Genomic DNA, 27960 nt, shown 5'->3' on the forward strand with positions numbered 1-27960 from the left:
CTTTCTTTTGCACAATGGTATATATATATTTAGGAAAATGACGATAGAGAGTTGGGCTGTCAATTTTCCGAAGCTTCGAAGATTCGAAGTTTACGAAGGGAACTTCGAAGTTTTCATTCGCGCAGATTCAACTTTTTCGCGAATCGAACAAATCGAAGCTCCGAAACGTCGAAACTTCGATTCTCATCACCTTTGAAGTTCGAATTTTCTGAAATCGAAGCTTTGAAATTCGAAGCCTTCGAAGGAAAGTATAACAGCCCTAAGAGAGGTCGCTAAAACACGATTGCGTATTGCTGCGTTTGTGAGAGAATACTGTATGTATTTACGTGTAATTGATACAACTAAATGTTTTAATTATTAAATAGATTCTCTCAAGGTTAAATAGAACTCAATAAACTAAACTTAAACTTGTTCATCCTTATTGTTTGTTAAAATTTACAAGTTATAAGTGTATGTAAATACACATTATAAAAAATAAAACACTGACGAATGTACAGGTTATGATATGCAACAAAAATGTTCCCGAGAGGAGTACTTGCAACACTTGCAAAGAAATATAACAATAAGTTTGTCAAATTAATAAAGCAACAACAAACTCTACATTCGTATTGTATTAAAGAGAAAAGTATTCCCTTTTTTCTCTCAACAAACGCAACGCAATATTCAAGTGACAGTCCATTAAAATGTTGGAATTGTAATTTTATCCACAAGTCTGAACTGTTTTGTTCAAAATGCAAAAAATTACAAGAACCGCCCGAAAATGTAACCTATTTTGACATAATTGGTATTCCCAAAAGTTATGATGTTACAGTTGAGGAAATTCAAAGAAAGTATATAGAGCTTCAGAAGTTATTGCACCCTGATAAGTTTGGCAACAAAACCGAAGTAAAATACAAAATCGCCTTAACCAAAATATGGCATTGCTTCTTATAAATTATCCCGTCTTTTTTTGCAGAAAGAAAAGCAACTGTCTGAAAACCTATCATCGTTAGTAAATACAGCTTATAGTACATTGTTGAGTCCCTTACAAAGGGGACTGTACATGCTAGAATTAAATAATGTAATGATATCGGAAGACACAGATGACACAGATCCAGAATTTTTAATGGAAATTATGGAAAGAAATGAAGAAGTAGAGAACGCGTTAAGTGATCACATGAAAATAAAAAATCTAGTAAAAGAAAATGACCAAATATTAAATAGCTTGTCCCTGTAAGTTCATTAATTGTTTTCTCAGATAAAAACGCGATGTTACAATGTATTATTAACAAATACAATATTTTTTCAGGAATATCGCAGAAGCATTTAGGGAGAAAGACATAAAAAAAGCGAAAGCTCACCTTATAAGAATGAAATACTATAATAGTATTAATAGCAGATTAAAAAAACTAAAACATGATTTGGGTATAGTAGAATAATTATAAATTTGCTCCGATAATATATAGATTATGTATAATATAATCATACATTCGTTTTAATGTATAAATATGTATTTAATATAAAAATTATGATTGGACACATTGTACTTCTTCACTTACAAAGTTAATATATCAATAATTTTTGAAAATATGGTATATTATGATTCATTATCTATTTGCCATTGTTCTATCCATTGGCAAATTCTATCTACATTATTCGTGACTTGATTAATATTATTACTTGTTAATTCATGAACTATTTCTTCCCTATAAGCTGATTTTGCTTCCTCAAGTATTGTTTGAAAGATTTCACAATCTATGTTATCTTCTAATTTTTTCCCTGTGTAGCCTCGTTCCTTTAAACGATCATATAATATTGTGTTGTCAGTTCTTAACACAAAAACAATATCGAACCATCTTTCTGGAAAGAAATCAGTTCCATGGTAGTCAACAATTTTTCCACCTTCGCACATAAGCTCTTCCATGTAATCTAGCAACTATAATTCAAAAATACGTTATTTACAAAATAATGAAAATATTAAAACCTATTTATTAACCCCTTGTCTTACGATTTAAGTTCCGAGATCACAGTCACACGTCTTTGATATGCAAATACATGTGCAAAGTGCAACTAATTTTATTTTGCACGATGTTCGATAAATAATTACGACTAATTGATCACTGAACAATAAAGATTTGTTATCTTGAAGTGAATATGATTTTCCCATCATTGTACCACGTTCCTCACACGTGTTGTTTACGTTTAGCATGATCAACATACCATGTCTCTTACACAATATTGTAGGCAAAGGGGTTAAACAACAATTACCTTATCTTCATCTAAAATAGGACACTGATACACTTCATCGTATTCTTCTAAACATTTGTGTTCAATAGCAAATTGACTAACATCAATCCAGGTTAATCCTGACCTTTCCGATAAAAGACGACACATCAAACTTTTTCCGACTCCAGGAGTACCTAATACAACAAATATTCATGGTTTAATATGATACACTTGTTAACAATTGGTTTGATATATCAAGACACGTCGTTAACAACGAAATTTACCTGACACTAAAATATTCGGACGACTTTTACTCGTGTTCATCATTTCTAATAATTCAATTATTTACGTATTCCACTTTTAAAATTGCTCGAAGATATTAATTATTTGCATGTACATATTGTAAATATTGTTAACACGTGTTATACAGGTTAACCATAAACATATCTTGTTTATGACACAAAAGCGTATGAGACAGTTGAGACTACCCAGACGGCACACCGACTCGATTTCAGCCGGGCACCTGTGCACAAAATGGCGCGATTTTCACCTGCCGGGGGCTCGAGCCCAGGGCCTGCCGGCCGGGCTAGGATTCAGCCGATTTGCAAGATTCCAAGGCCTGTCTTGGTCTCAACGCTGCTCCAAGCATGGTGTTTGCCCGTAACCTGTCGGGCAGGGGCTCTGCTCTGCTAGCTGGGTCCGGCGGTAGGCTCGGTCAGACTGTGCTGTCTGGGTATTTATATTTTATTTCCACAGTATAGCAAAGAAGAGAAGTAAGCCAAAAGTTACTTTGCTAAAGTCAAGAATGCATCAAGAATGTTTGAAAATGATTGAAATAATCATGATTACAATTATATATTTTTTAATGTAACTGTAATCATGCAGGTAAATACTTATAACTGCGCTTATAACTTTGGTACGTCAACCATAATTATGCTCATGCTCTTTTCAAACATCCATTTGTATCGCTCAAAATTTGTAAAAAGTGATGTATATTATTTGTATATATATACATATATATGTATATAGTGTACATAGACGGTAACCCCTGTAGTAACTGTTGGAGGTCTATATTTTTCTACATGCTTCATGGACATTGATGCAACGTAACACGTGTTGGGTCGAGTACGTTTATTTAAAGAGAGAGAAGACGTAGTAGTTTCACCAGAAACACGGAATTTTCGTCATTGATTCGTAAGGTCAATTTAATATTAGTATTCAATCTTTTTGCATATCAAACGGGTGGACAGTTTAAACGGAAGTGAAAAATCACGATAAATAAATAATCATCAGAAGACGAAATTGTGGTATTTCAGGAACAATCGCTCACGGCACGACCTGGTACGACAAGAATGAGCTGGCATAATTCGTTGTGCTCATTATTTCAATGCATTGATCTTTTTAATATTTAATACACATTGTAATGGTGCCGTTTGCTTTGTTTCTGATTACTGATCGTATCGATTGTGTTCTAAATAATCAGTCTTGCTTCTCAACACGATTTACCTAACCTGCGTTATTATGGTTTATAACCTAATTAATGCCCATAACATATTGTTATCTAGTTCCATTATAAAATGAAATCTATCATTTCGTACGCGTCCATACAAATTAGCAATATAATGCAATAAATATTGTATGCGTAACACTTTCGAAATTTACTTACTCGATTATTTACATCGGTATAAGCATTAAAAAAACAAACAAACAAACAAGGTATTTGCAGACGTAGATGTACACAGATTAGATAAATACAGATTTGAGATTTTAATCGGAATGTTTTTTCGGATCCAACAGTGATATTTATAGACTGTTTTCTTTTTCATCATTATTGCAGAGTTTTAAAATGTTAAAAATATCATGAAAAATACTTAAGAATAAAAATATTGAATTGGAAACGGCTAATTTATTAACGCTTTTCACTATTTTTTTTACAGAAGAAAATAATACCAACAATCGATACAAATACTATATACCAAAGAGGAAAGAACACAGACATTGTTTTGAAGAACAATAAACAACATCATAGATCACAAAAGATTTAAGTATTGCTACAGTGCAGAAGGGCTCTATGTGCTCCATATCAGTTTCAGCAAATGGTACTTTAGTTTTCAAGAATCTTGTATCACGGCATCAAAGGAGGAATTTATCCGGGAATTATAAGTTTGACATACGGCAGAGACAACATGCGCAACGAAATTACAGCAGCAGTACTGTTCTTAGTACAGCTGATAGAAAAAAACGAAAAATTTAGTCCTGATCAATTGGAATGTTTCAAGCGACGTTTGGTCGAGTTATTGACAGAACGTTTTAAAAATCATTGGTTTCCGGACAAGCCATTTAAAGGTCAAGGATATCGTTGTATTCGTGTGAATGGTCATAATCGAAGAGATGCAACTTTAGAAAGTGCTGCTAGTGCTGCTGGTGTCAAATATGAAGATTTATCTTTACCAGTAGAATTAACCCTTTGGGTTGATCCTAACGAAGTTTGCTGCCGATTTGGAGAAAGTAAAGGCTCCTATTGCACACTGGCGTCGTTTGACGACAAAGAAAATACTGTACCAATTTTTCAAGGAAGCAATGAAGGATTGCAGAAGGAGAATAAACAATCCGAGGGGCAGACTAAGATACAGGTGAATATTACTAACTACATATTTTTTTTTACGAAATAACACTGTTCAATGCATGACTTTACTTGACTTCTATCTGTGATTCGGCATTTCTTGTAGATTTCAATTTGCATTCAATGCGATTTGTAAATCTATTTTCTCTTATGTGTCTGATTTTCCAAATGAATTCTAATTCCCAACTTTATAAATATTGTAGACTGTAATTATTCTATGGAATATAGTGTATGAAATGATGTAGTTTAAAATATTATATTACAAATACATAAAAATGTTTCTTTTTTATTATACCATCAATTATATTTTTAATATATTCAACTTTTTTGTTAAATTAACAAGTAGAATGAAAGCAGCAGTGCTTTGACAAACTACTTTGTTTCTGTAGAACAGAAATTTGTTCTATCGTACAGTGTGATTGGAGATCGAAAAATATCCACTAATATTGACTTGTTTCTTATTTTTGTTTCTTATTCTTAATGTAATATTATAATTATTTTGATCATGAGAATCTTATAATAAATATAATTTTATCTAAAGAACAAGTGTGCAACCTTGATTAAAACATAAAATGTCTTTAAAATTGGAAATTGCTATTTTTCTCAAGGGTTGTTGTCCTCGACAGAGGAAAGAATAGCTTTATATTCAGTATAGAAAAATCTATGAAAAATCTTGATTGAAGATTAGAAGTTTAAAAACAGTTACATTTATTGAACAGTGCAATCAATTTCCAACATAATAATTCAAATGTTGGAAAAACTGAAAACTCCAAAGTCCAGAAGAGATAATAAATGTGTTTATTCTTCTACAGAAATCCCCTTTGACCACTAACACAGAACAACAACAAAAATCAAAACCACTAAGTTCTGCTAATCAAAATCAACAGCATAGCAATAATGGTACAGGTAGGAGACGCAATTTGAATAGTCCCAGACTACATCTTAATAGAAATCGTTCGTGGTTTGGTCACTCATTCAGTATGGGATATGGTCCTCACCCAATAAGTCAACCATGGTATAACATTATGCCCCCTCACTTTTTGGGTGGTCCATCTCCACCACCTTTCATGGGTCATAGAGGAAACAAATGGATCCATCCACCCTCCTATCCAACAGGACCTACCCGTTTCCATCATTGGTCTCCCAAAGCTGCTCTTAAAGTATGAACAAACCCTCTTTATGAAAGTAGTTAAGAAATCTGTTCCTTTGTATAAAAACATGAAAAATGTAAAATTGTTTTATCAATTTAGAAGTTTGTATATTTCAGCGTTGAATATTCATGACGTTTCTAACAAAATTAAAGAAAACTTATATTATTTAAAAATTTTACGCTCTACAAAAAAAAAATGAATACTGGCATTTTTATATTAGGAACAGGTTTACTAACATTTCAATGACAAAACTTATCCATTTTGTAATTACAAATGACCTTGTTCGAGTTACGACTAAGGCTTACGATTTTTTATGACGAGAAATGTTGCATTATTACATGTTATATATAAATAATTAATTGAATGATAGATGTTTAATTCCGGATGCAAGGTTGCTTGTAAAATATTAGAATAGTGAGAATTTAACTAGAATGAATTAAGCTATTCACACTAGTGTTGTATAAAGCTCGAGTCTTCGAAGCTTCAGAGCTCAGTCTTAAAGACTAAGTTTCTATAGAAGAAGATTTAGAAGAAGTCTTTAAGACTGAGCTCTGGAGCTTCGAAGACTCGAGCTTTATACAACACTAATTCACACATATAAGACAAAAATGAATGTCATATCAATTGTGACACTTTTTTCTGATCGATCCTCGAGAAAAGGATTTAGTAAAAGGATAGATCGTACATATTTCGAAAGGGAGCAGTATTGATTTTAAACGGGTTTCCAAAATTAGATACAATTGCTCATTAAATTGTATGTAATGAATTTTAATGCCTTCACAGGCGATCTCAGTTATTAGTGAATATTTCGTCTATCAAATTCTCTATTAATAGAAGGGAATAGATACAAATGACTTTTTCTTTTATGTACATATATATAAAATGTATTCATATTAACTAGGACTTCAAAGATACTCCATTTCTCAATATTGTTATAGTGGAGAGTCGAGGATAGGGAATTGTAGTCATATGTATAATCTTCTAATTTGTTGAAAAAGTAATATTCTAAAACAGTGTTGATAAACTATGTAAGCTTTGAAGTTCTAGTATCAACGATTTGAGGATGATTATTGACGATTTCAAATCAATAACTTCGTCTTTTATTGTATATGTGTATTATTATAATATATTAGTGTTTAGAAAAGAACAGTACCTTAATTTGATTTCACAGGTTTGAAGTGTAAAGAAATTTCTAATATTTTTTGCTTTAAAAAGGCAATCAATACCTGTTGCATAAATATACTGCCTCTATAGAAATTCTATTGATAATCAGTTTACGCTAAAGCATTACTAAAACGTCCACGGATTTCTCGATTAACGTGTAATTATAGAGAAATATGAATCTTTACTTTTATTATGCTCAATCTGAAAATTAATTGAGCTTATGTTTTTAAATGAAACTAGAAATTTAGCATTTAAGAACATATATCATTGATGTTGGTAGATCTATAGTTGATTGGAATTGAAACTTGAATTCTATCTTAGTGATGCTAATGTTATGTACCTTCAATCTTTGTATATTGTAGACAATTTATAACACTATAGTAATTTATACCTACTTCAATTATATCTCTTCTTGCTTTCTTAACAACGTACTTGTGCGCAAACAATTTTGTTCAAGAATTATATTTGTAAGAACGACTCAAAAGCCAAGTAATGCAAACTAGACTTCACAATTGCCATTTTATGAAGTATCTTCAGCGATACATGCTAATTTTTTAGTATTTTCATACGTCATTATCTATCATCGATTTCTCTTTAAAGCATAAACTTTGTAAATGTATAAGTATATATATTTATTATATAATTAATAAATATATTAATTATATAATATTATTTTATATATCATATATATTCTATATACCGTATTTACGAGTGAAACGAATCTTTAATCTTTGACTTGTATATTTAAATCGATTAAGATCTCTGGTTTTTGAGCCATTCGTACATGATGTATGAATGTTTTAATATCGTTAGCGCTTAAAATGTGCAATTTCTCTAATTTATGTTGTAACATAGAATTTATTCACAAAAGTAACTATTACTTTATTTAAAAACACATAATATGTGAGAGTTACTTTTAAAGATTATGTTTATGCAGGTACATTGTTTCATTAGCACTGAACATATATTTTGATGGAGAATATGAGAAGCGCTGTATGCGCTATTTATTTTATTTGCATAATTAATTTATAATGGTTGAAATCTTTCAAGAATTTTTCATCGATGTTTGAAAGCACTAAAAAATTCATGACATTATGAAAAATTTAAGTTAAATGGCATTGGTATTATTATCTGTTATATATATATATATATATATATATTTATATGTGTATATATATATATATATATATATATATATATATATATATATGAAATGTGAGTTTAACCTAGCCTTTATCGAATTGGAATTGGAATGCTGTTGTTGCTAGAAACAGTTAGTGTCCTTAGGTGAATTCCTGAAAGTATAGTCTAAAAGCATATAGCATAAATATTATTGAATAGACTGTATTAGAGAAAATTTTAATCAAATACATAGTATAAATTTTGCAATTTTCATGTTTCACATTTAACATTGTTTAATATATACATGAAATTTGCTCTACTATAGGTGATTTTTTGTGTTCAATTTGTTACAATTTATTCAGAAACAGTCATTTTGTTGTTATGAAAGATATGAAAATTCTATATGAATATAGTTAGTATAATGTATATGTAGTGTTAAGCAATGTTGCATTCGGACATATTCTTTTACTAATATATATATATATATGTATATACACATATATGTATATATATGTATATACGAATGTACACATATACATATAATATGTATATATATTATATGTATATATGTATACGTATACAATGCTCAACATTTGAAATGTTCCAAACTTTTTAATTGTGTTCACGTATAAAAAAGAAGAAATACTTTATTATGTATACGACACGATAATATTTTCAAGTGATGGAAAATGTTCGGAAGAAATTTTTTTTTAAGAATTGATTCAATACTATCGAAACAACTTGTGATAAAATATGTAGCAATTAATGACTACCAGCGTACTTGATAAAAAAGTTGAATAAATTTCAGGCAAAAACACTATATCCTCTTTTATACAAGATATTCTTTTTATATTTCTAACTTCTGAATTACCCAATAGTTAATTGTTGAACTGTACAAGTGAATATAGTGTATCGACAGCAAAATATTGAAGTTATTTTTATTTTTTATCCAAAAAACATAGTAGATAATAAATATTGAACAAGAAATCAAAGGTTTCAATTCCAAATTGAAGAGACCTAGCTTTTTTTATACGACCAAGCGGTAAAGAAAATTTTATCTCTTATCTCTTACCAAGTAAGACTGTACTTTACAATTACGTAAAAACAAATTTAAGAAAAACGGAAAAGCGAATTTGATATTAAGAATTAACTTGGTAGGTTGTCTTAATGTTTGGATCATTTCGATTGTAGGGTAAGGCACTATATAGGCATATACATGTATTCTACCACTGCTGTGTCATATGTTATAAGAGTATTTCCTGCATAGCTATGCAATGATGACTATAATCCTGTTCTACAACCATACTGATCTTCGCATTTTTTCATAACTTCAAATATACATATATCTTTGTTCAGTACTTTGTTTCGTGTTATCCAATAAAAGATATATTACACATTCAAGCAAAACACATACAGATCATTAAGGGGGTAGTCTACCCTCGATTTGTAACTAGAAAGGGACTAGAATCTTACTAGAAAAATGGCTCGAAACGTGGGTTTGCGCGAATCGGTTGTTTGTCCTTATTTGAGCTAATTGTGGGCTGGGTGAGGGCTCATTCGAAAGAGGAAGGTTCATCACACACGGGTCTGGTCATGATTTTAACGAGATTATGTTTATATCTAATAATATGAGTGTCCAAAGTAGAGTAAAAATCTAGGAAAAAAACCAGCAGATTTCAATGCATTTTTCTGTCTCCAAAAGACTTTTTGACTTATATTATGACCAGACCCGTGTGTGATGAACCATCCTCTCTAGAATGAGCCGTTATCCAGCCCAAAATCTGCTCAAATAAGGACAAACAACCGATTCGCGCAGACCCACTTTTTCGATCGAAAATCTAGTAAGATTCTAGTTATTTGCTAGATATTTGCGATTTACTAGAATCTTACTAGATTTTCGATCGAAAAAGTGGGTCTGCGCGAATCGGTTGTTTGTCCTTATTTGAGCAGATTTTGGGCTGGGTGAGGGCTCATTCTAAAGAGGATGGTTCATCACACACGGGTCTGGTCATAATATAAGTCAAAAAGTCTTTTGGGGACAGAAAAATGCATTGAAATCTGCTGGTTTTTTTCCTAGATTTTTACTCTACTTTGGACACTCATATTATTAGATATAAACATAATCTCGTTAAAATCATGACCAGACCCGTGTGTGATGAACCTTCCTCTTTCGAATGAGCCCTCACCCCGCCCACAATTAGCACAAATAAGGACAAACAACCGATTCGCGCAAACCCACGTTTCGAGCCATTTTTCTAGTAAAATTCTAGTCCCTTTCTAGTTACAAATCGAGGGTGGACTACCCCCTTAATTGTACGACCTCTTTACTTCTAGCATTATGATAAAAAATTTGTAGACTGTTTACATTTACACAATAAAAATTTAATATACACTAGGACGATTCAGACTTGTACTAAAAAAATTTAGGGAACTATAATAAAACCATGTTATTCATAGAATGCAAATCAATATTTCTTTTTACTCATTTTTAACGTGTATATTTTGTTTATTGTAGAAAATTGATTATTATCACAAATTATCAAATTTTATGTTCACATGTAGCTTTGTATATATGTTCGTGAGATCTGCGAAAAACATATAACATTTTGACATGATTTTTTTTGTTATGTAATTCGTGCTCATTAAGTTTACGATTTATGTTAATTTTAATTTCAAATCATTGATGCATTTTCTTATGAACGAAACAAGAATTTATAAAAGAAATACGACTTTTTCAAGTATTAAGTACACATTTGTCAACATATAATTACTGTTATATTAACATCATTAACAATTTTAAGATTACAAGCATTATGTATGGGGTATAACAAATATTTAATAAATACTTCAGCAAATCAAGTTCAGTATGTTCTATTTTAATTTATCCACGCACCTTTCCCTTTTGAACTCTTTCTAAATCTGTTATCGTTTATAATTAATAATAAACCAGTTTACCTTGAATTATAACTATTCTGTTCGATTCAATTTTTATTTTTCCGCGTAAATTTGACAGATGGCACGGTTACGTATCGATATCCAATAAGAGTCGCTGTCGTTTCCTTAAGCAATTTTATTGGTCGAGTACTCGAGTATTGTAAAGTGCGATTTTCATTATCGAACATTTAGTTTCAAGTAGTGATGGGCACTATCGACTAAATTCAACTATCGACTAGTTACTATTTAGTAACTACATACTATCGACTATTTAGTCGATAGTTTTCAGTCGACTGAATTGGCTTATTTGACTGAATTGCGTTATTGGTTCATGTTCATTGCTCTCCATATTCGATGGTTTTCATGACGCTCAGCTTTATTAGAGAGAGAGAGAGGTTCCTAAAATTAAAAATATTTAATGTTATTTTATATTTTACATTTGTCGTAGTAGAAATTAGTAATAAAATTAAATTAAGGTAAAAATTCCAAAATTATAATTAATCTAACCTTAAATGATTATGGTCTCCACTATGAAGTTGACCCAAATTTATATATATATATACATATATTTTAAATGTTGACATTTAAAAAGATCAATTGGTCTAAGTTTTTCGCTGAAAGTCTGTTTCTTCTTTCAGACATAATCTGTCCAGCCTTTGAAAATATTCTCTCCGAGGGTACAGAGGTTGCAGGAATACAAAGATATTTATCTGCTATCTCGAAAAGCTGTGGCATTGTGCAATTATATTTGTTCCAAAATGCGACTGGACAACTCTTAATGTTTTCATATGGTAAATCTATGTATTGACGGATGATGGTTGTTACATTTTCAATATGCGTAGATTGGTTATTTAACTGTGACACTTTTGATACAAAAAAGTTCCAAAATTCATTGTTTTGAGATGGTTCTTCTGCTATGGCTCTATTTGCATTCGTTTCATGACTACTGGCTGTTCTTGCCAAGGAACTTATTTCTTCTTTTAATATATTCTGTGCTGTCTGTGCAATCCTATTGTCTTCAAATACAGCTATTTTAAACCTTGGATCTAATAGTGTGGCTATTAAAGTAATATTATTCTGTTCGATGTAGTTAAATCTTATTTCAATATTATTTAAAATATTATTTTTTAAACGTAGTCCTGCTGTGGTTTCTGGTGTAATCATGTTTATAGCATTTTGAATTCCTCTTATTAAAGGAACAATTTTGGATGCTGTGGGATATTTTTCTGCTGATAAATCAGTTGTAACATATTCTAGTGGTTTCAATAACGGTATGATATCTTCTATGATTTCCCAGTGTTCAGCTGTAAGTGATGTGGGACTTCTGCTTAATGAAACTATGACAGCAGACAAAGGCACTTTTATTGCAAACAGTCTCTCCAGCATCACGAGGCAAGAATTCCAGCGTGTTGCTACATCTTTTTTTATCTTCAGTTCTGGTAAGCCCATTTGCTTTTGCATACTTCTTAATTTCTCTGCTGCTACAACACTTGTTTTAAAGTGCCCAACTAATGAACGGCAGATTTTTAATAAATTTATTATTTCAGTCACACCACTTATGGAATCGTTTACCACTAAATTTAACGTGTGTGCTGTACATGGCAAATGCATATAGCCTAAGTTACGTACAGCTCCTTTAATATTTGCACCATTATCTGTCACGACAGCACAAATTTTATTTGAGATTTGCCATTCCGATAAAATATCTTGAATACAGTGCGCAATATATTGACTTGTGTGGCTATTTGTTAAAAGATTAGTGGCTAATACGTTTGAGCGTAATTTATTTTCAATAAAATAATGTGCAGTGATCGTTAAAAAGGATTGCATATTTAAATTGGTCCAGATATCTGTCGTAATAGAAACATGACTTGTTTTTTTCAAGTTTTCTAAAATTATATTTTTAGTGTCAATGTATAATTGTGGTAAGATGGTCCGTCCCAGTGTTCTTCGACTGGGAAGTTTATATCGTGGTTCAAGCTCCTTAATTAACTCATTAAAGCCTTCGTCTTCTACAATAGTTAGCGGTTGCAAATCTTTACAAATCATGGCTGCCACCAGATTATTTAATTTTGTAATTTTTGTTTGTGATAGATCATTTGAAGTTGTCCTCAATGTTAGCTGCCTTAAATGAACCCGAGACCTCTGCACCATACCTGGTAAGTCTTCATTTTGGATTGCCAAATTTGCATTTGAAGTGAAAGCCACCGATGTAATTCCTTGTGCTTGCGTTGATGTTCCAGGTGTAGCACTTGCAAGTTGATCATCCACGTCTATCGACTCTGCTTCTTCGTGCACGCGACGATCGGCTTCCAGCACTGTGAAATGTTTGCGCTTCAAATGGTCACTTAAATTGGATGTGTTTTTTGCACTTTTGTATTCTCTTTTACATAAGCGACACACGGCACTCGTTGGTGTCTTTTGTTCAAAATATTGCCACACTATTGAGCGCTTTTGTTTATACATATTGTATTATATATACACTATGAAAACTTATGTATACTACTAAACACTATTTTAGAACTCAGAATGTTTCCTCAACACGAGTTTATTTAAGAGAAAACTTGGTGTACGACGCGAGACCAGAGACCAACGACTTGTGACTAAGTGACTCGTCAACGTATAGAAACTCCCGAGGAAAAGGAAAAAATGGAAGAGAGGTGGAAACCCGAATAGTGGGAGGAAAGTAAGGAGAAGAAATTAAGGATAGGAAAGTAAGGAAAATCTAGGAGAAGAGGAAAGACAGGTAAAGACACGTGGAAAGAAGCAATCGCGGAAGGATGCTATAAAAAACGGAAAGAGCAGAGGAAGGCAAGCAGGAGAGGATGTCGTAAAGAAAGGAAACGTTCGCCAGGGCCTGACCGTAAATCTCGAATAGGTTCGAGAGATACCTGGAAGAGACACAGGAGAGGCCGTGGATCTGGTCGCCACATGTATATCAGGACTGACCAGACCCGCGCAGAATGGACAACAATAGGAAAGGAATATGGCAAGGAAATAAGAAGTTTTCTAAAACAGCAGCGTAGGGCAGCGCCAAAAAAGCAGCCACAGTTCATTAAAATTATTCAGGGAGCAGTTTTAAAATTAAAAATGGTTTAAACTATTTGATTTCATAGAAAACCAAGCGTTCGCTTCCTTGCTTGCAAAAGTGTTCGCTGTTGCAGACGCGTTCAAATCTATTTCGTTACTGAACTCGAGTGGTTGAGAAAAATCTCAATCCTTAGCTAGAAAGCCGGTTTATATTGTCAAAGTTATAAGTATATTCACAGTGGTTTCACATCCAAGAAAAGTCGCACGTGAAGATTCTTTCGTTCCACAATATCATATTTCATACCATATAAGTTTTCCTATTTATTATAATTTGGAGAGACTATCTAAAAATATAGTACTTTACAATTTTATATTATTTATAAGTTTATAATTAAACATTAGTGAAACTAATGACTTGGTCGTCTGTGTTACACCTACATTAAATTTCTCAAAGCACTGTAATAATATTGTAAACGCTGGTCTAAAAATATTAGGTTTTATTAAATTTATTGATATGATTGATTTCTTCAATGGATCTATTGATTACTTTAAGAAATTCTTATGTAGGGCACTAAGAAATGTTTAATTTTAAGTTAATGTTTATCTATAATTTCCTCTATTGCGATTAATTTGTTAATACATGCTATGTTACTGTAATTTTTTTATATTTTTATTTGATTTAAGTCTATATATACATATTGGGTTTGTAGCGGCCACCGGCACGTACAATAAAACATTTGGCGTGCAAATGGTCGGGTCGGTTTACGAAGCAAGCGACAATGAAGCTATTTTTAGCGCGTGCAATTTAGATGTTTTATGATATGCATGTCTCGTTACTTAGAATCTTTCGTTGCCGGCCTAAAGGCCTCAATAGCACATAATAAACCCCCGAGTTTCCGAAGGGTCGCGCCGACCAAGATCCGATGGGCCCACACAAGGCCACGGTAAGTATGTATCTCGCGGGCCTGGAAGAAAAATCCGCTATACCTGATCTGTCGAATAAAGTTCCATTCCCACGAACTTGTACTATCATTATTTAGAATACAACAATCCTAGCTTCTTCAGATTTATACATGTATAATAAATAAATAAATAAATAATCCTTTTGGTGTTATCGATATTACATATAATATATAGGATAGGATAAATATAATAATAAAATATCAATTTTGTATTGAATGTAATAAATATTTTATTAACATAAATGAAATGCATAAATCATTCATATTTTCGGAGAATATTTGTAATAATTAATATTTAGTAGTACATACAACAATTGAATTCCGTCAATCTGGCAGTTTTCTCGAAATATCGAATTGTTTATAGGTATAAATTTGCCCGAGACTTCGTGACTTTTATCTTTTTCATGCGAAACACATAACCGAAATTTTAACTCATCAATTTGACTAAAAATCATCGAAAAATAACTAATCACCTGCTTGTTATTTTATCGGTTTTTTACCACTGTGTCAATTTGACACCGAGGGACGGATGGGGTTAATGAATTAATTAATTAATTTGATAATTCAATCAGAGAGGTAACCTCTGGTTTAGTTGGGTTTAGTAAAGCAGTATATATATATATATATATATCAGTGAAAGCAGTCGACTGAAAATAGTAACCTCTACCACTGCGAAATTCAGTCGTTCAGTAAAACAGTCGACTGAAAATAGTAACCCCTACCACTGCGAAATTACTAAAACTAGTCGACTGAAAATAGTAACCCCCACCACTGCGAAATTACTAAAACTAGTCGACTGAAAATAGTAACCCCCACCACTGCGAAATTCAGTCGATAGTTCAGTAAAACTAGTCGACTGAAAATAGTAACAGCTACTATCGACTAAATCGATAGTTTTTAGTCGATTGCGCCCATCACTAGTTTCAAGTTGTTTTTTTATTCGACTATGGTTTGTTACGCGTGGATTTGTAACGCCTTGTCGAGAATCATGAAAGTAATATGCCACGGCCTCGACAGCTGCTAGATAATAAACGTCAGCAATGTCCGGAATGCACATCGACAATCGAGATACATACTTGTATGAGCTAGATGTGTGTTGAACGACAGCGAAAATTGCAATCTGTCGTTTCGGAAGTTTTCATCGTACACGTTTTGAAGTATTTATCGAAGACAGTTTTTGCATACATATATTGTTCTCGTCGCTGACGATATGAGGAATTAAATCGCATCGAGACGTGCACAAACTATCCATATTCCTGCACGAAACCAACGACAGGGTTATGAGGCTCAAATTTTTAAGTCTCGCTATTAGTCAATATTTTTTGAGTGTTTTTAATATACTTTCTGTACTACACAATGGCTGAAAAATGTAAGGTACGTAGGTTAACAGTAAGTCAATGTTACGTGAAGCAGACGTTGCATATTTCTATAACATCCTATAACAGTTTTGGTGTACAATAATTAATTAAGAAACATCGAAGACAAACATGCTCGACTATGACATTTCGCGGATTTATCTAATTTTTTAATATAACTTGAAATTTTTATTCTCGACCGTACCTAGGAGATGCCAAACATAATTAAGCTGTTGTTATATAGGAATGTGGATGTAAATGCGTAAATTGCACTCAATACGATCAACAACACTATGACATGCATCTGCATGTAGAGATAGAAAACTTACGACAACATTTGATGGAAAGGGATAGTCATATCGCAACAATGGAGACACAATTTTTAAGCGAAGCTGATAAATTTCCAAACGGAGAATTAGCATCGATGAAGGAAGAACTTTTAATCTGGCAGGAAAAATATTCTAGACTACACGAAGCTCACAAACGTGTTCAGAAAGTGAATCAAAATCTTGAGGATAAACTGTTGAGAATCGTAGACAAATGTGAAACAGAGAAAAGTGCGTTTACTAAGGATATTGCAACTTTATCCCATAGATTAGCGGATGCAAATTATACTATACATCGTTTAACTCAAGATAATGTATGTTTAAATATTGATACCTTGTCCCCTGTTAAATTCTAGATGTGCAGTGTATTTCATACATATTTCTTCCAGGAAAAGTATAGGAACGATGTGAACCTGGCAATACAGCTTCTTCAGTGTAAACCTTCTAATTTTGTTGGTCAAAAGTACGATTCTGTAAGTAACTGATATATGTATGCATGTTCATGCTTAAAATATAAACGGATCGTTATCCCTTATCATACCGGAAGTCTGATAGACGATTCAACAATACGAAACATGTTTATCTCTGTCAAAAACTTTGCTCTCTCATACCGTATTACTTGTGTATAAATATTTTTAAGATAATTCTATCATTACAGCATAAACAAATTTTAGAATTATTCTATTACTTTCAGTTACCTTCAGAAGTACAAGCCAAAGTAAGAACATACGTTGCACAAAAGAAACGTTCAAACGATAACACTCCTGATGTTAAAAGTATTACAGTACCAATTTCAACATTTCCTCCAACAGCGATGGTATATAATGTAACTAAACCTATGGTTGAAAAAGACAGTGACGACGATAGCGATGAATCTAAGCCTCCAGTGGACGTTGTCTCGGCTGCAATAATGGCCAAAGTTTTAGAAGATAGAGAGAAAGAAAGAATATTTGCTAAGCATTGTGATACCTGCACTTGCAACCGTAGGATTCTGATGGTTGACGCTGAGACTCAAACTAATTTGCAAGATGTTTTTCCTTGCAACGATTGTGTCGCGAAATATGCACAGAACGTAGAGAAAAATACTGACAAAAATTGCCAAACTAAAGAAAGTCAAAATTCTAATTTACACATAGCGTATCACGAGGTGAATGAAAACGTTAGTATTAGTAATATGCAATATCACAGTCACTGTACAAAGAATACTAGTAGTCAGTATTTAAGCACAAAAGATAAATTTTTAAGTAGGAATGGTAAAATAGAGAATGTGAAAGAAGACGGCCGCGCGAACTCTACAGCAAAAGTTGGTTTAAATAAAAAAAACTCGATCCGCAGGAACGATGTGCAAACTCAAAACGTTTTCCATAGCCAGACTGAAAATGCGGCTGTACAAACGGCTCAAAAGATCGGAGAGGTATGTAACAATGGTAAATCGAATTCAGAAAAAGGAAAATCAGTGAAACCATACAAAAAGTCCGAGACCCCAGTTGACGGTACATTCAATTCAAATTGTTGGAATAAATTGGAAAAGAAATCTTCCAATCATAGTTGCATAGTTCCTGAAAGCCGTATTAGTCACTTTGATGGGAAAGAACAGAGTCATATTGACATTATTAATGATAGATTGCGGAAGAACGAGTGGACAAAGTTGAAGACTCAAACTAACGACAAGGCTAATAAAAATGTAGATAAAGTCTGTAGCGACAATGAAATTGACATTATCAATGACAGAGTCTGGAAAAATGATAAAACACAGCAAGAATCGCATCATCCGACACAGCTAACGTTAATAGAAGTAAAGAATATTGATAACAGTTCGAATCAGAATGATTCCGGACAGATTGAAGTGGCCACTAGTCCCAGTTTCAGTAGCGATAGCATAGTAATATCAACTTCTGATCCTTCCAGCAGTTCTAGTGACGTTGTTCAGTCATTGCATAATATCGGTTCAAAACCGAGTAGTCAAAATCGAATAACCGGTCCAAGGAATTGTCTTGTGAGAGTTACACCTGGATCTAAAAATATTCTGTTAGATAATGCTGGTCATTATAAAACTGTATTATACACTAGCGGAAGTAACAAGCCAAATACGGCTTTAGTTCACTCGAAGAAATTGTCCCGGTCCGGCTCGGAGAGATCAATTTCAACCAGCAGCGAAGAAAGCTCTCCGATCTTGTTACACGACAATAATCAATTACAGAGAGTGGCCGAGTGGGTCGAGTCGTCAGTGCATATGGACAATTCAGTAACAAATTACCCGAAATTAAAGCCTGCCGAAAACATAATCCACAAAAATTCATCGTTGGTGTACTTAAATGAGTCGGAAACGAAATCGAAGCTGTTCAATGATACACGAAGATTGCATGGAAATGTCCAAGAAAATAGTAAACGTGAAGATCTAATAACAGATGTTCAGGACTTCGTAAACGAAAATTCATCTAATGTTTTAAATAATTTTTCATGTGTAAATGACACGGAACCAGGGAAAGAGAAAGATTTGATAACTTTCGACATGCCCAACGAGGACGAAAAAGTTGTTCCGCCGCAGGCTTCCAATAAAACGGACAACGCTGATTTCGATTACGAAGTAAACATTACGAAGGAGATGGAAGAAACTTACTTGAAGCTTGCAGCGAGTTTGGATCCCGTTGCGTTGCGTTTGTCCAGTGTAGACAGCGCGGATTTAACGATTGAAAAATACAGAAAGGATCACAAAAGACTTCAAAGAAGTCACGATAGGGTGGGATCAAAAATGTAAAAGTGTCTCAATTGAAATATTTCAAGATGATTATTATTACTATCTCAGCAGGGAGTTCCTTTAAAGATAACAGAGCGTTATTTTTTGTAACTATATGAAATTAAGGCTGTACCAAGATCAGTAGCTTAGGGAAAAAACATTCTATACACCACTGCAGACATAGGTTTATATTTATTTAATTTGTAGCATTGATATTACCAATTTTATCTCCTGGTGAGTTGATTTGTAAAAAAACAGTCATACGGTATCGTCGATATGTAATTGTTTAGTAACCAAAATAGGTCGATTCTTTTATGATTATGATGCCTAATTTTGAATTGAAAAATATGATGATAATAATAATAATAATAATAATAATAATAATAATATTTATTGAGATGCTTGTTGAATTCGCGAAAGAACGATCAAGCTGCTTTGCAAATGCAAATAATGAAAACCGGTGTTGTCGTTTAATTTTTGTTATTTCGATTCTCTACAGTTTTGTATAGAATCATTCTATCGTATAACGAAAAATAGCCAGATTAAATTAGACGACGAGACTTTTATTCTTGTTACTGCGATGGAATATTAAAAGGTGAATTGCGTTCGCGCGTATTGAATCGTGACAATATTTAAGAATTCGTTCGTCGGATTGTCGACAACCTATGATTCGCATGTCGAACGCAGCGCGTGCCACTTCCAATCGCACGAGTGGTTTGCGTTGCAGAACCAGATTACATATTATTCGAGGTTGTTTGACACAGGACTGGGGAACGTAGACAGGGTCGTGCAGACAACGTTCCACGTTTGAAATTTCGATGATTTTATTTAACAATTCCTAGACTTAGCAACGAGTAATACATATATTTTCCTTGCGTGCTCGAATAAATACGACAGGATGCAGCGGTGACAATATTATCGTTGATCTAATTCTTAAGAAATATCCTCGAAGCAACGTGTTAACACCAATGATCACTCGAGCATTCGTCAATGAAACTCCACGATAAGGAATTCGTTCGCGGAAATATCGTTATCTGTGTTAAAACCGCGATACCAAAGTTTCGAATGATATTGCAAATATCACCGCGGTAACGTTCAAAGTTCAATAATTATCAATTCCATATGTTTCGATTAATGTAACATAGAATTAATTCTCGTCTTTCTTTCTTTCGCAATCTTCGGTAAATACCGGTGATCTCTATGAAATTTTAGCGAGCTCGAAAGTAAATAGTCATCATGCTTTAGTTGCAAACGCAAAAATCATAAAAGCAGATAGGATTTAAATACTCTGTTGTAAATTTTCTGAAGATTATTTTTTAGTGAGAGAACGTGCTTATTTATTGATCGAAGCAATACTTGATGGCCAAAATGGCGGCTCTTTAAGCAGTTTAATGGATTCGCCAAGCGAAGTGGGTAAATAAGCTCGCTGATCTTGCATTCTACACGTTTTGTCGAATGTTGGTACATTTCTGCAACGCGATGTTGTTGGATATCATTGTCTACCCGATTTCGGATCCGTGCAAACAGAAGTACTATCTCGTTACGCGGATATTACGGCAGCGCGGCGGTAGAATCGAGACGCGTGTTCAATGAAAATTGATTAATTTTTAAAATAACCATCGTATCAAGAATAATATTCGAGCCGTACGCGTATAAACACATATTACATACACATTATGCACTATACAAAGATGAATAGCAGGGGTATGAAACTGTACGCGTGTTCTTGTACATTAACAACATGGGTGACGATCGAGAAAGTCAAGAAGTGTACACTTAAGCTGTCAACCTATTTAAAGCGGGAGAAAAATCCGCGAGAAAATTCGGGTGAATTTATAGGCTAAGCTTACGCGATCTCCCAAACTCGAAACATACTTCATTTCTGCAGCATCGTCGATGGCAACGTGAATACCCAAACAATAAACTGTATGAGCTTGAATCATTGGTATGTTGGTACAACTTACGAATATAAAGAATGTAAAGAAATGTTCATCATGGACATATAAAGCTTTTGCAAATTACAATAAATATATCTTTCTTTCTGTTCTTGCGTTTCGTTGAATTTTGAAGTCAAAACTCGACGATGACAACCATGAGCGAACACATTTTTGCAATTTTGCGAAACTACAAAGCATGTAGTTTCCCATAAAAGTGACTAACGCATGGTAAGAGAAATTTCACATTCTAAACAATGATCATATAGGTCTTGACGATTCTATGAAAAGGTAGGGAGTGGATCCCAAATAGGATTAGAGCAATTAAAACTGGATTAATAAATTTATCATAAATTTACATGATGTTCCAGTGCGAGTTGGTCGAACAAAGGTTCATCAAGCTTTATCAATTCGACTATAATAAAAAAAAAAACAATCGTTGCCCTGCGGTTCTCGATTCGTTACAGAAATAATGAGACAGATGTGCCGATGCCGATACCAAATAAACCGGAAAGAAAAGAACGGGATTTCTGGGTTTCCTAACTACCTCGACGCATTCCTTAGTCTTTGGTAATACTAATAACAGAAGAAATGAAAGGACCTTTGTAGAAGGACCAAGTTGTCTGGTATTTCCAAGCGTAAAAACGCTTTTATGATAAGGTGCATTAATCGTAGTTGAAGTGAATCGAACTAAACTGACCGTTTTGGATTCGACAGGAAATGTTTCTGTATGCAAGCGTTACCCACTTGATTCGGAACCAGGATGTATCATATATGTATAACGCGACGGTGATTATTATGTAATTGTAAACTGTACATATACGATCGAATAAAATGTGTTTAAAAGAGTAATCAGTTTTATTCTATTTTATTATCGACTGTTCATTTCAGGTATATAATGTAGCGACTTATTTTGTTATGTAAAATTGTAATATTTTTAACACTAACCGTACCACGACCGGTCAAATGAAGAAATGATAGAAATTATTCAATAAATTTCTTCGTTTTAAAAATTGTGAAAAATCTAAATAAATTCAGTCTTGTAAAAAATTTTTACAAAACAATATATATCCGACACATTTTGTATTCGGTACGGTTAGTGTTAATAGCCAAATTATAGTCCAGTGTACTACAGTGATATCGTTATTTAATTCCTGTTAACTCTAATTTTAATAATTTTTTCATGTTTTTCTGAAAATATTGCAAATTACTCCGGATATTTATTCTTTGTACTAATTTTAAGTCTTCAAACTCGCTCACGCATTTCAGTTGTTAAGCAAAGGGTTAATTGATTGTTTTTGAATTTAATGTTGGTGCAATCTTTGGAGACTCCATGGTCCTCCATTACGCTGTACAATATCACGGAAAAAATTGACGCACATTCGCGTCGCTATCGGATGCATACGTGCACGAAACTGATCCTATACGATCAGGCCAAGCCCAACTCGCTTAAATCAAGCTAATGCTCCAATAATTCGGATTCAGTAGACCTGGTTCGACCAAATGAATGAATGAACGGCCTCGCTTGTGCGTTTATATCACACATGCAAACGCTTGTATAGTAGAACGCTTACCCGGACGATAGTTGATTTCTGATAATTGTTGTAACACGTATTACATTTTTTATTCCACCGAGGAACTAGCTTATTTTTACTATATTTATTTGTTTCTCAATTTTTGAAATTTATCTCGCGTTTTGGAATTTCAAACACTTACGGTATCAATTATATAGAGCGTTATGATTGTTTATTTACATGAAAATAAAGAACAGTGTAGGTAAAAGTACAAGAATCAATTAAATTCGTTTGGTATACATACGATTGGCACGGATAGGATTAAACGCAAAGTACTTACATACTATACAGCCGGTACCGTACATATCATAAATCAACGTCTACAGAAGCTTTATCGTGCATTTAAGTTTTCAGTTCATTTAAAAGTAAAACAAGAAAAAACGAAGAACTCTATATTTGCGCCAAGGATCTTCTAAATCAAATAGATTTTAGTAAGTGTATTTACAAAGAAAGTGTAAACGATTGGATGGATATTTAAAAATATGTCTACATATAATCTTTCAGGATCTGATACGTTTGTAGCCGGAAGGGTGGTGAAAGTGGATGAAGATTTAGGTTGGGCTTGTAGAGGTTTCGCAGAGGAAGAATAAAATGTTTGCTAGAAAGTAAGGGACGACTTGCTGGTATAAATGGTAGTATATTCTGGATGCCTTGCCATGTTTTTCCGATGCTTGGTCATCGCGCCAGCGCCTCTCAAGTGACCAGCTCGTACCCTCGCTTTCTCGACGAACAGCGAACAGTCGAGCCGGCCAACCCCGCGGCAGTAAGGACGCGTTCGTGCTCACGCGAAGACGCGGACAGACGCGACGCCGCGGCCGTCTACGTCTACGTCGATGTCGATGTCGATCTTGATGTCGATTACCGACCCTTCCTTGAGGCTTACACCCTCGTAAATGCACCCTGTCCGGCGAGTCGACTTCGCTGTCCACCTGGTAGCCAGGTAAGACTATGGTACTCTCTCAGTAATCTTCGGTAACTTGCACTTTGCCGTCTCGGTCAGGGTTGCGATAATCGTTCAGATCAAGATTGCATCCCCGCCCCCTTCTTCCAAGCATAAACGTATACCTCGAAATTATTTTTATAACACTGCGTTCGCCACGACGAGTCATTTTAAGAAGTTCCAGTTGAATTTAGCTTCGACTTTGTACTCAATAAAAAGTTAATAAGAACTTCTCTCGTGTCACGGAATCTTCCGAATGTTTCGAATGTTTTGAACTTCCTCGGGAATTGTGATGGAATTCGTAAGACACGCGCGCCAAGTATATCGCGTTTATCGCACGAGGTCGCGCTCGAAATTTCATGGGTCACACATTTTTTTTTTTTTGGCTTAGTCGGATAACATCTGCCGCGTGAATATTGCAGCGCCCACCTTGGGCAGCGTTAATCGCTCGAGAATGCATTCGCTGTGGTCGTGGATCGGTGATTTCGCTACGGGATTCGCGAGATTCTATGAACATGGACTCGGAGACGCGCGAAACACGCGAAAACGTTAATCAATGGCGTGTCAATTCTGTCGATCGGTTTGGCTTCGCTCATTCACTGGAGAAAAAGTCGCGCGCGCGTTCCTCGTGGTGGTCTCTGTGGTCGGATTTGAATCAGATCGATAAAAGTCCGACTGTTCTACTTAAGAAGGAAAAATCCTACGGAATTTGTTTGTTCGCTGGCCCGATGAAGCCTTGTTTCCGATAACCCTGCTCGCTTCAATGTTAATTAATTGTAAGTGAAACACGTGTCTTCCACTGTGAGAGTACACAAATTCAAAACAAAAATGGCCATCTCTTGGCTAGAGACCCGGCTACTTCTGAAACAACACATTATTTGAAATATTATATCAAATATTTATCATGTTACTTTATCTTATTCTTCAAAATTAATGCTCATATTATTCTTCAAAATTAATGTTCATTTTATTCATTTTATTCTTCAACACTTGGAATAAAGAAATAGCAAAATAATATACTGTTTGAAATTGCTGTACTATTTCAAATAAATCAATATTATTTTTATTCTCAAGTAACAGTATTGAAAATAAGGCTGCGAAATAAATGAATTTCACACAAATATAGTTATTTCTTATTTTCATTTCAAATAAATTTGCTTGGCCATTTCGAGTAGATGCAAGTTAACATTAAAAGTTGTAATATCGATTTAAGTTAAATTTCATATTATTAAACAATACCAGATATCTTCATTAAAACAAGGTACTCTGTTGATTGCATACCTATCGACCATACACGTACGCTATTATATTTTGATCGATATCGAACCAATTAGGTCCGACGCTCGACGTATCGTCAATATTCAGAGCTTTAGGAGAAGATAATCATCCCGTTTTAATAGTAAATCAGACGAATACTTCGAAGGACGCTCTGCGCCGATGAATTTCGAACAGGAAACCGTTTGTCATCTAACCACCCTCTAAAAACTTCGGAATTGAGAAATTACGGCAGACGTTTAATACGCTGTTTCTCGATGTGTCCGCGGAACTACAGGATTAATATGCATGCACACGCTTGTATTTCGTTTTTGATCGATGACAATTGTCAAGGAACACGATGCTTAGTACTGCTCGGGGAGACGTTTGAATTAAAGCAACGACAACGACTCGCACGCGAGATGTTTCGTCCGCGTTGCCTTTGCCGCACCGACGGAAAATATGCGCGCTGATCGCTTCCGTGTAATAAAAAATCCACACGACCATGTAATCTCGGCTATGTCGAAATATATTGTTTCAAATTAGCTGTAATTGAGCCGCGTGCCAGTTAACATCGAGATTTTCTTCACACTGACGAAGACGGAAGCTATATATAGGGGAGAGTTGTACAGGGTGTATAAAAAGTAATGGTCATCCGTCCAAGAGGTGAATCTACACCTCTGGATCGGTCGAAATTTGCAGAAAAAACTTATCGCGAAATTGTTCGTACCAAAGAAAATTGTTCTAAAGTTCGTTGCTACATCAACCTTTTCGATTCATCGAAAAGAGAAAATTTTTGAAAGAAACCATATGTTACACACAAATTGTTATTGAGATATAAGCTGTTAAAGTTTATGCAAAATTTGATTGTGTGGATTTATGCGTATAGACAAAAGCCTTCTACATACCACGGCCCGTACCGAGTCATCATCGTCTCCCTGCCCATTCAGATGATTTTGAAGTTGCAAAACATGAAAGAAAATCTTATATCCATTGTTATACATAAGATAGTCTACACCTCTGGATCGATAGAAATTTCTGAAAGAAACTTGCGGCAAAATTGTTTATGTCAAAGGAAATTATTGTTAAAGTTTATTTTTTTACATCAACACCTTCTACTCTTCGAGAAGAGAAAAAGTTTAAAAGGAACTATACGTCGCAAACACATTGTTATTGAGATATAAGCTGTTAGAATTTTTACAAAATTCGTTGTGATGAGAGATCACAAGATTACGAAATAGAGACAAACAAAATTTAAAGGGACATTCGTCACTAGGCCCGTACCAAGTTATCGTAACCCTGACCATTCAGATATAATTGATTTGAAATTTCAGAATATGTGAGGAAACGTTATATCCATTGTTAAACATAAGAATGCTAATCCTACAGTATAAAATACTAATGTAGAATATAAGTACGTCTAACAATAAGTAATTCTATACTTATATATAGAATATAAGTATCTTTTTAGAATCTTCTGTTCCTCCGTCGGATCCACAGCACACTATTGTTTATTCACGCCAATACGTCCGAATAACCGTGCCTGTCTTCCAATGCCTATTTTCGAAACACAAAACACCACGCTCCTACACAATCACGAAACACTACGTAACAAACTTTCCGAAATCGTGACAACGAACGAGAAGAAGTTACTCCGGCAAGGATCAAAATAGTTCTGCGATCTTAATGCGATGTCCGCGCAAAAACTCCGGTTTCCCAGCATTCAAGACTGATCGATTTGAAACAAAAGAAATCCTTTCCAGGGAGATATTTATTTTTCGAGAACATTTGTGTTCTCTCTCTCTCTCTCTCTCTCTCTCTCTGTCGCGTACCGTTTCTTCATATTATTGCTGAGGGCACAAAGGCCCAACTACAACGGTATGCCTGAAAGGAAGGTTAAGCAGACAAAAACGCACACGGATCAGCTCCGAACTGGCCTATTATTATTTTACAACCACCGCGCTGACTTATTATTTTACAACCACCGAGAAGACGTAAACAAACTCATAGATCACGCCATTGACGACCGAAAACATTATCAAAATGAATTTCCTTGAACGCGTCCAATTAACAAACACTACATTTCCCCACCTTTTTTTTAAGAGTGCGGTCAAAAAATGCAATTACGCACACCCCCCCAGAAGGGGGTAGTGTGGGGCCCACGTGACGGATGGTCGGTCACGAATACCAGTACATTGGGCAAATTTTATTTTAAATCTATATATATAAAAGCGAAGTCCTGACTCACCTATCAACACCCAGGCTAAACCCTTGGACTTAGAAAGCTGAAATTTTGCACAGAGGTTTCCCTTATGATCTATACAAGGGATAAGAAAGGATATTTCGAAATTCAATCCCCAAGGGGGTGAAAAGGGGTTGCAACGTTTGTATGAGGAATATTTTGTTCGTGGTCGGATTTACTTCGTACTTGGTCTTAATGCTCTTTGATATAATTAATCAAACACCTATATTTCGGCATTTTAAAAAATTGATCCCCTAAGGGGGTGAAAAGGGGTTTTGAAATCTAAGATTGCGGCATGACATAAAATTAAAACTCTATAGGGGTGAATGGGGGGTTAAAAGGTTTTATTTGGAGAAACAATATCAATTTCGCCGCGGGCAAAAGCTAGTAATAAATAAACGTGTGAT

At 34.2% G+C, this 27960-nt stretch overlaps 5 protein-coding genes and 1 long non-coding RNA gene across 11 annotated transcripts in view; 5 read left to right on the top strand and 1 right to left on the bottom strand.

The window, feature by feature from the left end:
• The first annotated feature begins 75 nt into the window (after positions 1-75).
• Positions 76-1516, top strand: Hsc20 (iron-sulfur cluster co-chaperone protein HscB-like protein, mitochondrial). Its single transcript, XM_076441739.1, has 3 exons — positions 76-885; positions 956-1212; positions 1289-1516. The coding sequence occupies exons 1-3, from the start codon at positions 517-519 to the stop codon at positions 1416-1418; spliced, it is 756 nt and encodes a 251-aa protein (XP_076297854.1). The 5' UTR covers positions 76-516; the 3' UTR covers positions 1419-1516.
• Positions 1469-2918, bottom strand: Ak6 (adenylate kinase isoenzyme 6). The gene is made up of 3 exons (XM_076441748.1): positions 2490-2918; positions 2248-2399; positions 1469-1915 (listed from the first exon to the last, which is right to left on the bottom strand). The coding sequence occupies exons 1-3, from the start codon at positions 2530-2532 to the stop codon at positions 1577-1579; spliced, it is 534 nt and encodes a 177-aa protein (XP_076297863.1). The 5' UTR covers positions 2533-2918; the 3' UTR covers positions 1469-1576.
• A 329-nt stretch (positions 2919-3247) lies between these two features.
• Positions 3248-6005, top strand: LOC143217446 (uncharacterized). 3 transcript variants are annotated; one of them, XM_076441736.1, is made up of 3 exons: positions 3248-3399; positions 4143-4838; positions 5641-6005. In XM_076441736.1, exons 2-3 carry the CDS (start codon positions 4392-4394, stop codon positions 5992-5994), a joined length of 801 nt encoding a protein of 266 aa, XP_076297851.1. In that variant the 5' UTR covers positions 3248-3399; positions 4143-4391; the 3' UTR covers positions 5995-6005. The 3 variants fall into 3 exon arrangements, with proteins under 3 accessions (XP_076297851.1, XP_076297853.1, XP_076297852.1); XM_076441738.1 differs by having other exon boundaries at positions 3254-3404; XM_076441737.1 differs by lacking the exon at positions 3248-3399 and adding an exon at positions 3411-3546.
• Positions 6006-11434: 5429 nt separating this feature from the next.
• On the top strand, positions 11435-15331 carry LOC143217468 (uncharacterized). 4 transcript variants are annotated; one of them, XR_013010820.1, is made up of 5 exons: positions 11439-11675; positions 11838-11990; positions 12497-12638; positions 12747-13358; positions 13443-15331. It is a non-coding gene; the product is annotated as an uncharacterized LOC143217468 (long non-coding RNA). The 4 variants fall into 4 exon arrangements; XR_013010819.1 differs by having other exon boundaries at positions 11492-11675; positions 13294-13358; XR_013010818.1 differs by having other exon boundaries at positions 11435-11594; positions 11838-12638; positions 13294-13358.
• Positions 15332-16115: 784 nt separating this feature from the next.
• LOC143217463 (uncharacterized) lies at positions 16116-21979 on the top strand. Its single transcript, XM_076441778.1, has 4 exons — positions 16116-16565; positions 16791-17186; positions 17262-17345; positions 17567-21979. Exons 1-4 carry the CDS (start codon positions 16548-16550, stop codon positions 19628-19630), a joined length of 2562 nt encoding a protein of 853 aa, XP_076297893.1. The 5' UTR covers positions 16116-16547; the 3' UTR covers positions 19631-21979.
• A 1662-nt stretch (positions 21980-23641) lies between these two features.
• Positions 23642-27960, top strand: part of Stum (mechanosensory transduction mediator stumble) — a 48242-nt gene continuing 43923 nt past the window's right edge. Inside the window, exon 1 of the mRNA XM_076441775.1 lies at positions 23642-24057. The gene's annotated coding sequence lies outside the window, so the exon portion shown is untranslated. The remainder of the gene's footprint in view (positions 24058-27960) is intronic.

Source organism: Lasioglossum baleicum, chromosome 17 (assembly GCF_051020765.1).
Source record: "Lasioglossum baleicum chromosome 17, iyLasBale1, whole genome shotgun sequence".
Lineage (NCBI taxonomy): Eukaryota > Metazoa > Arthropoda > Insecta > Hymenoptera > Halictidae > Lasioglossum > Lasioglossum baleicum.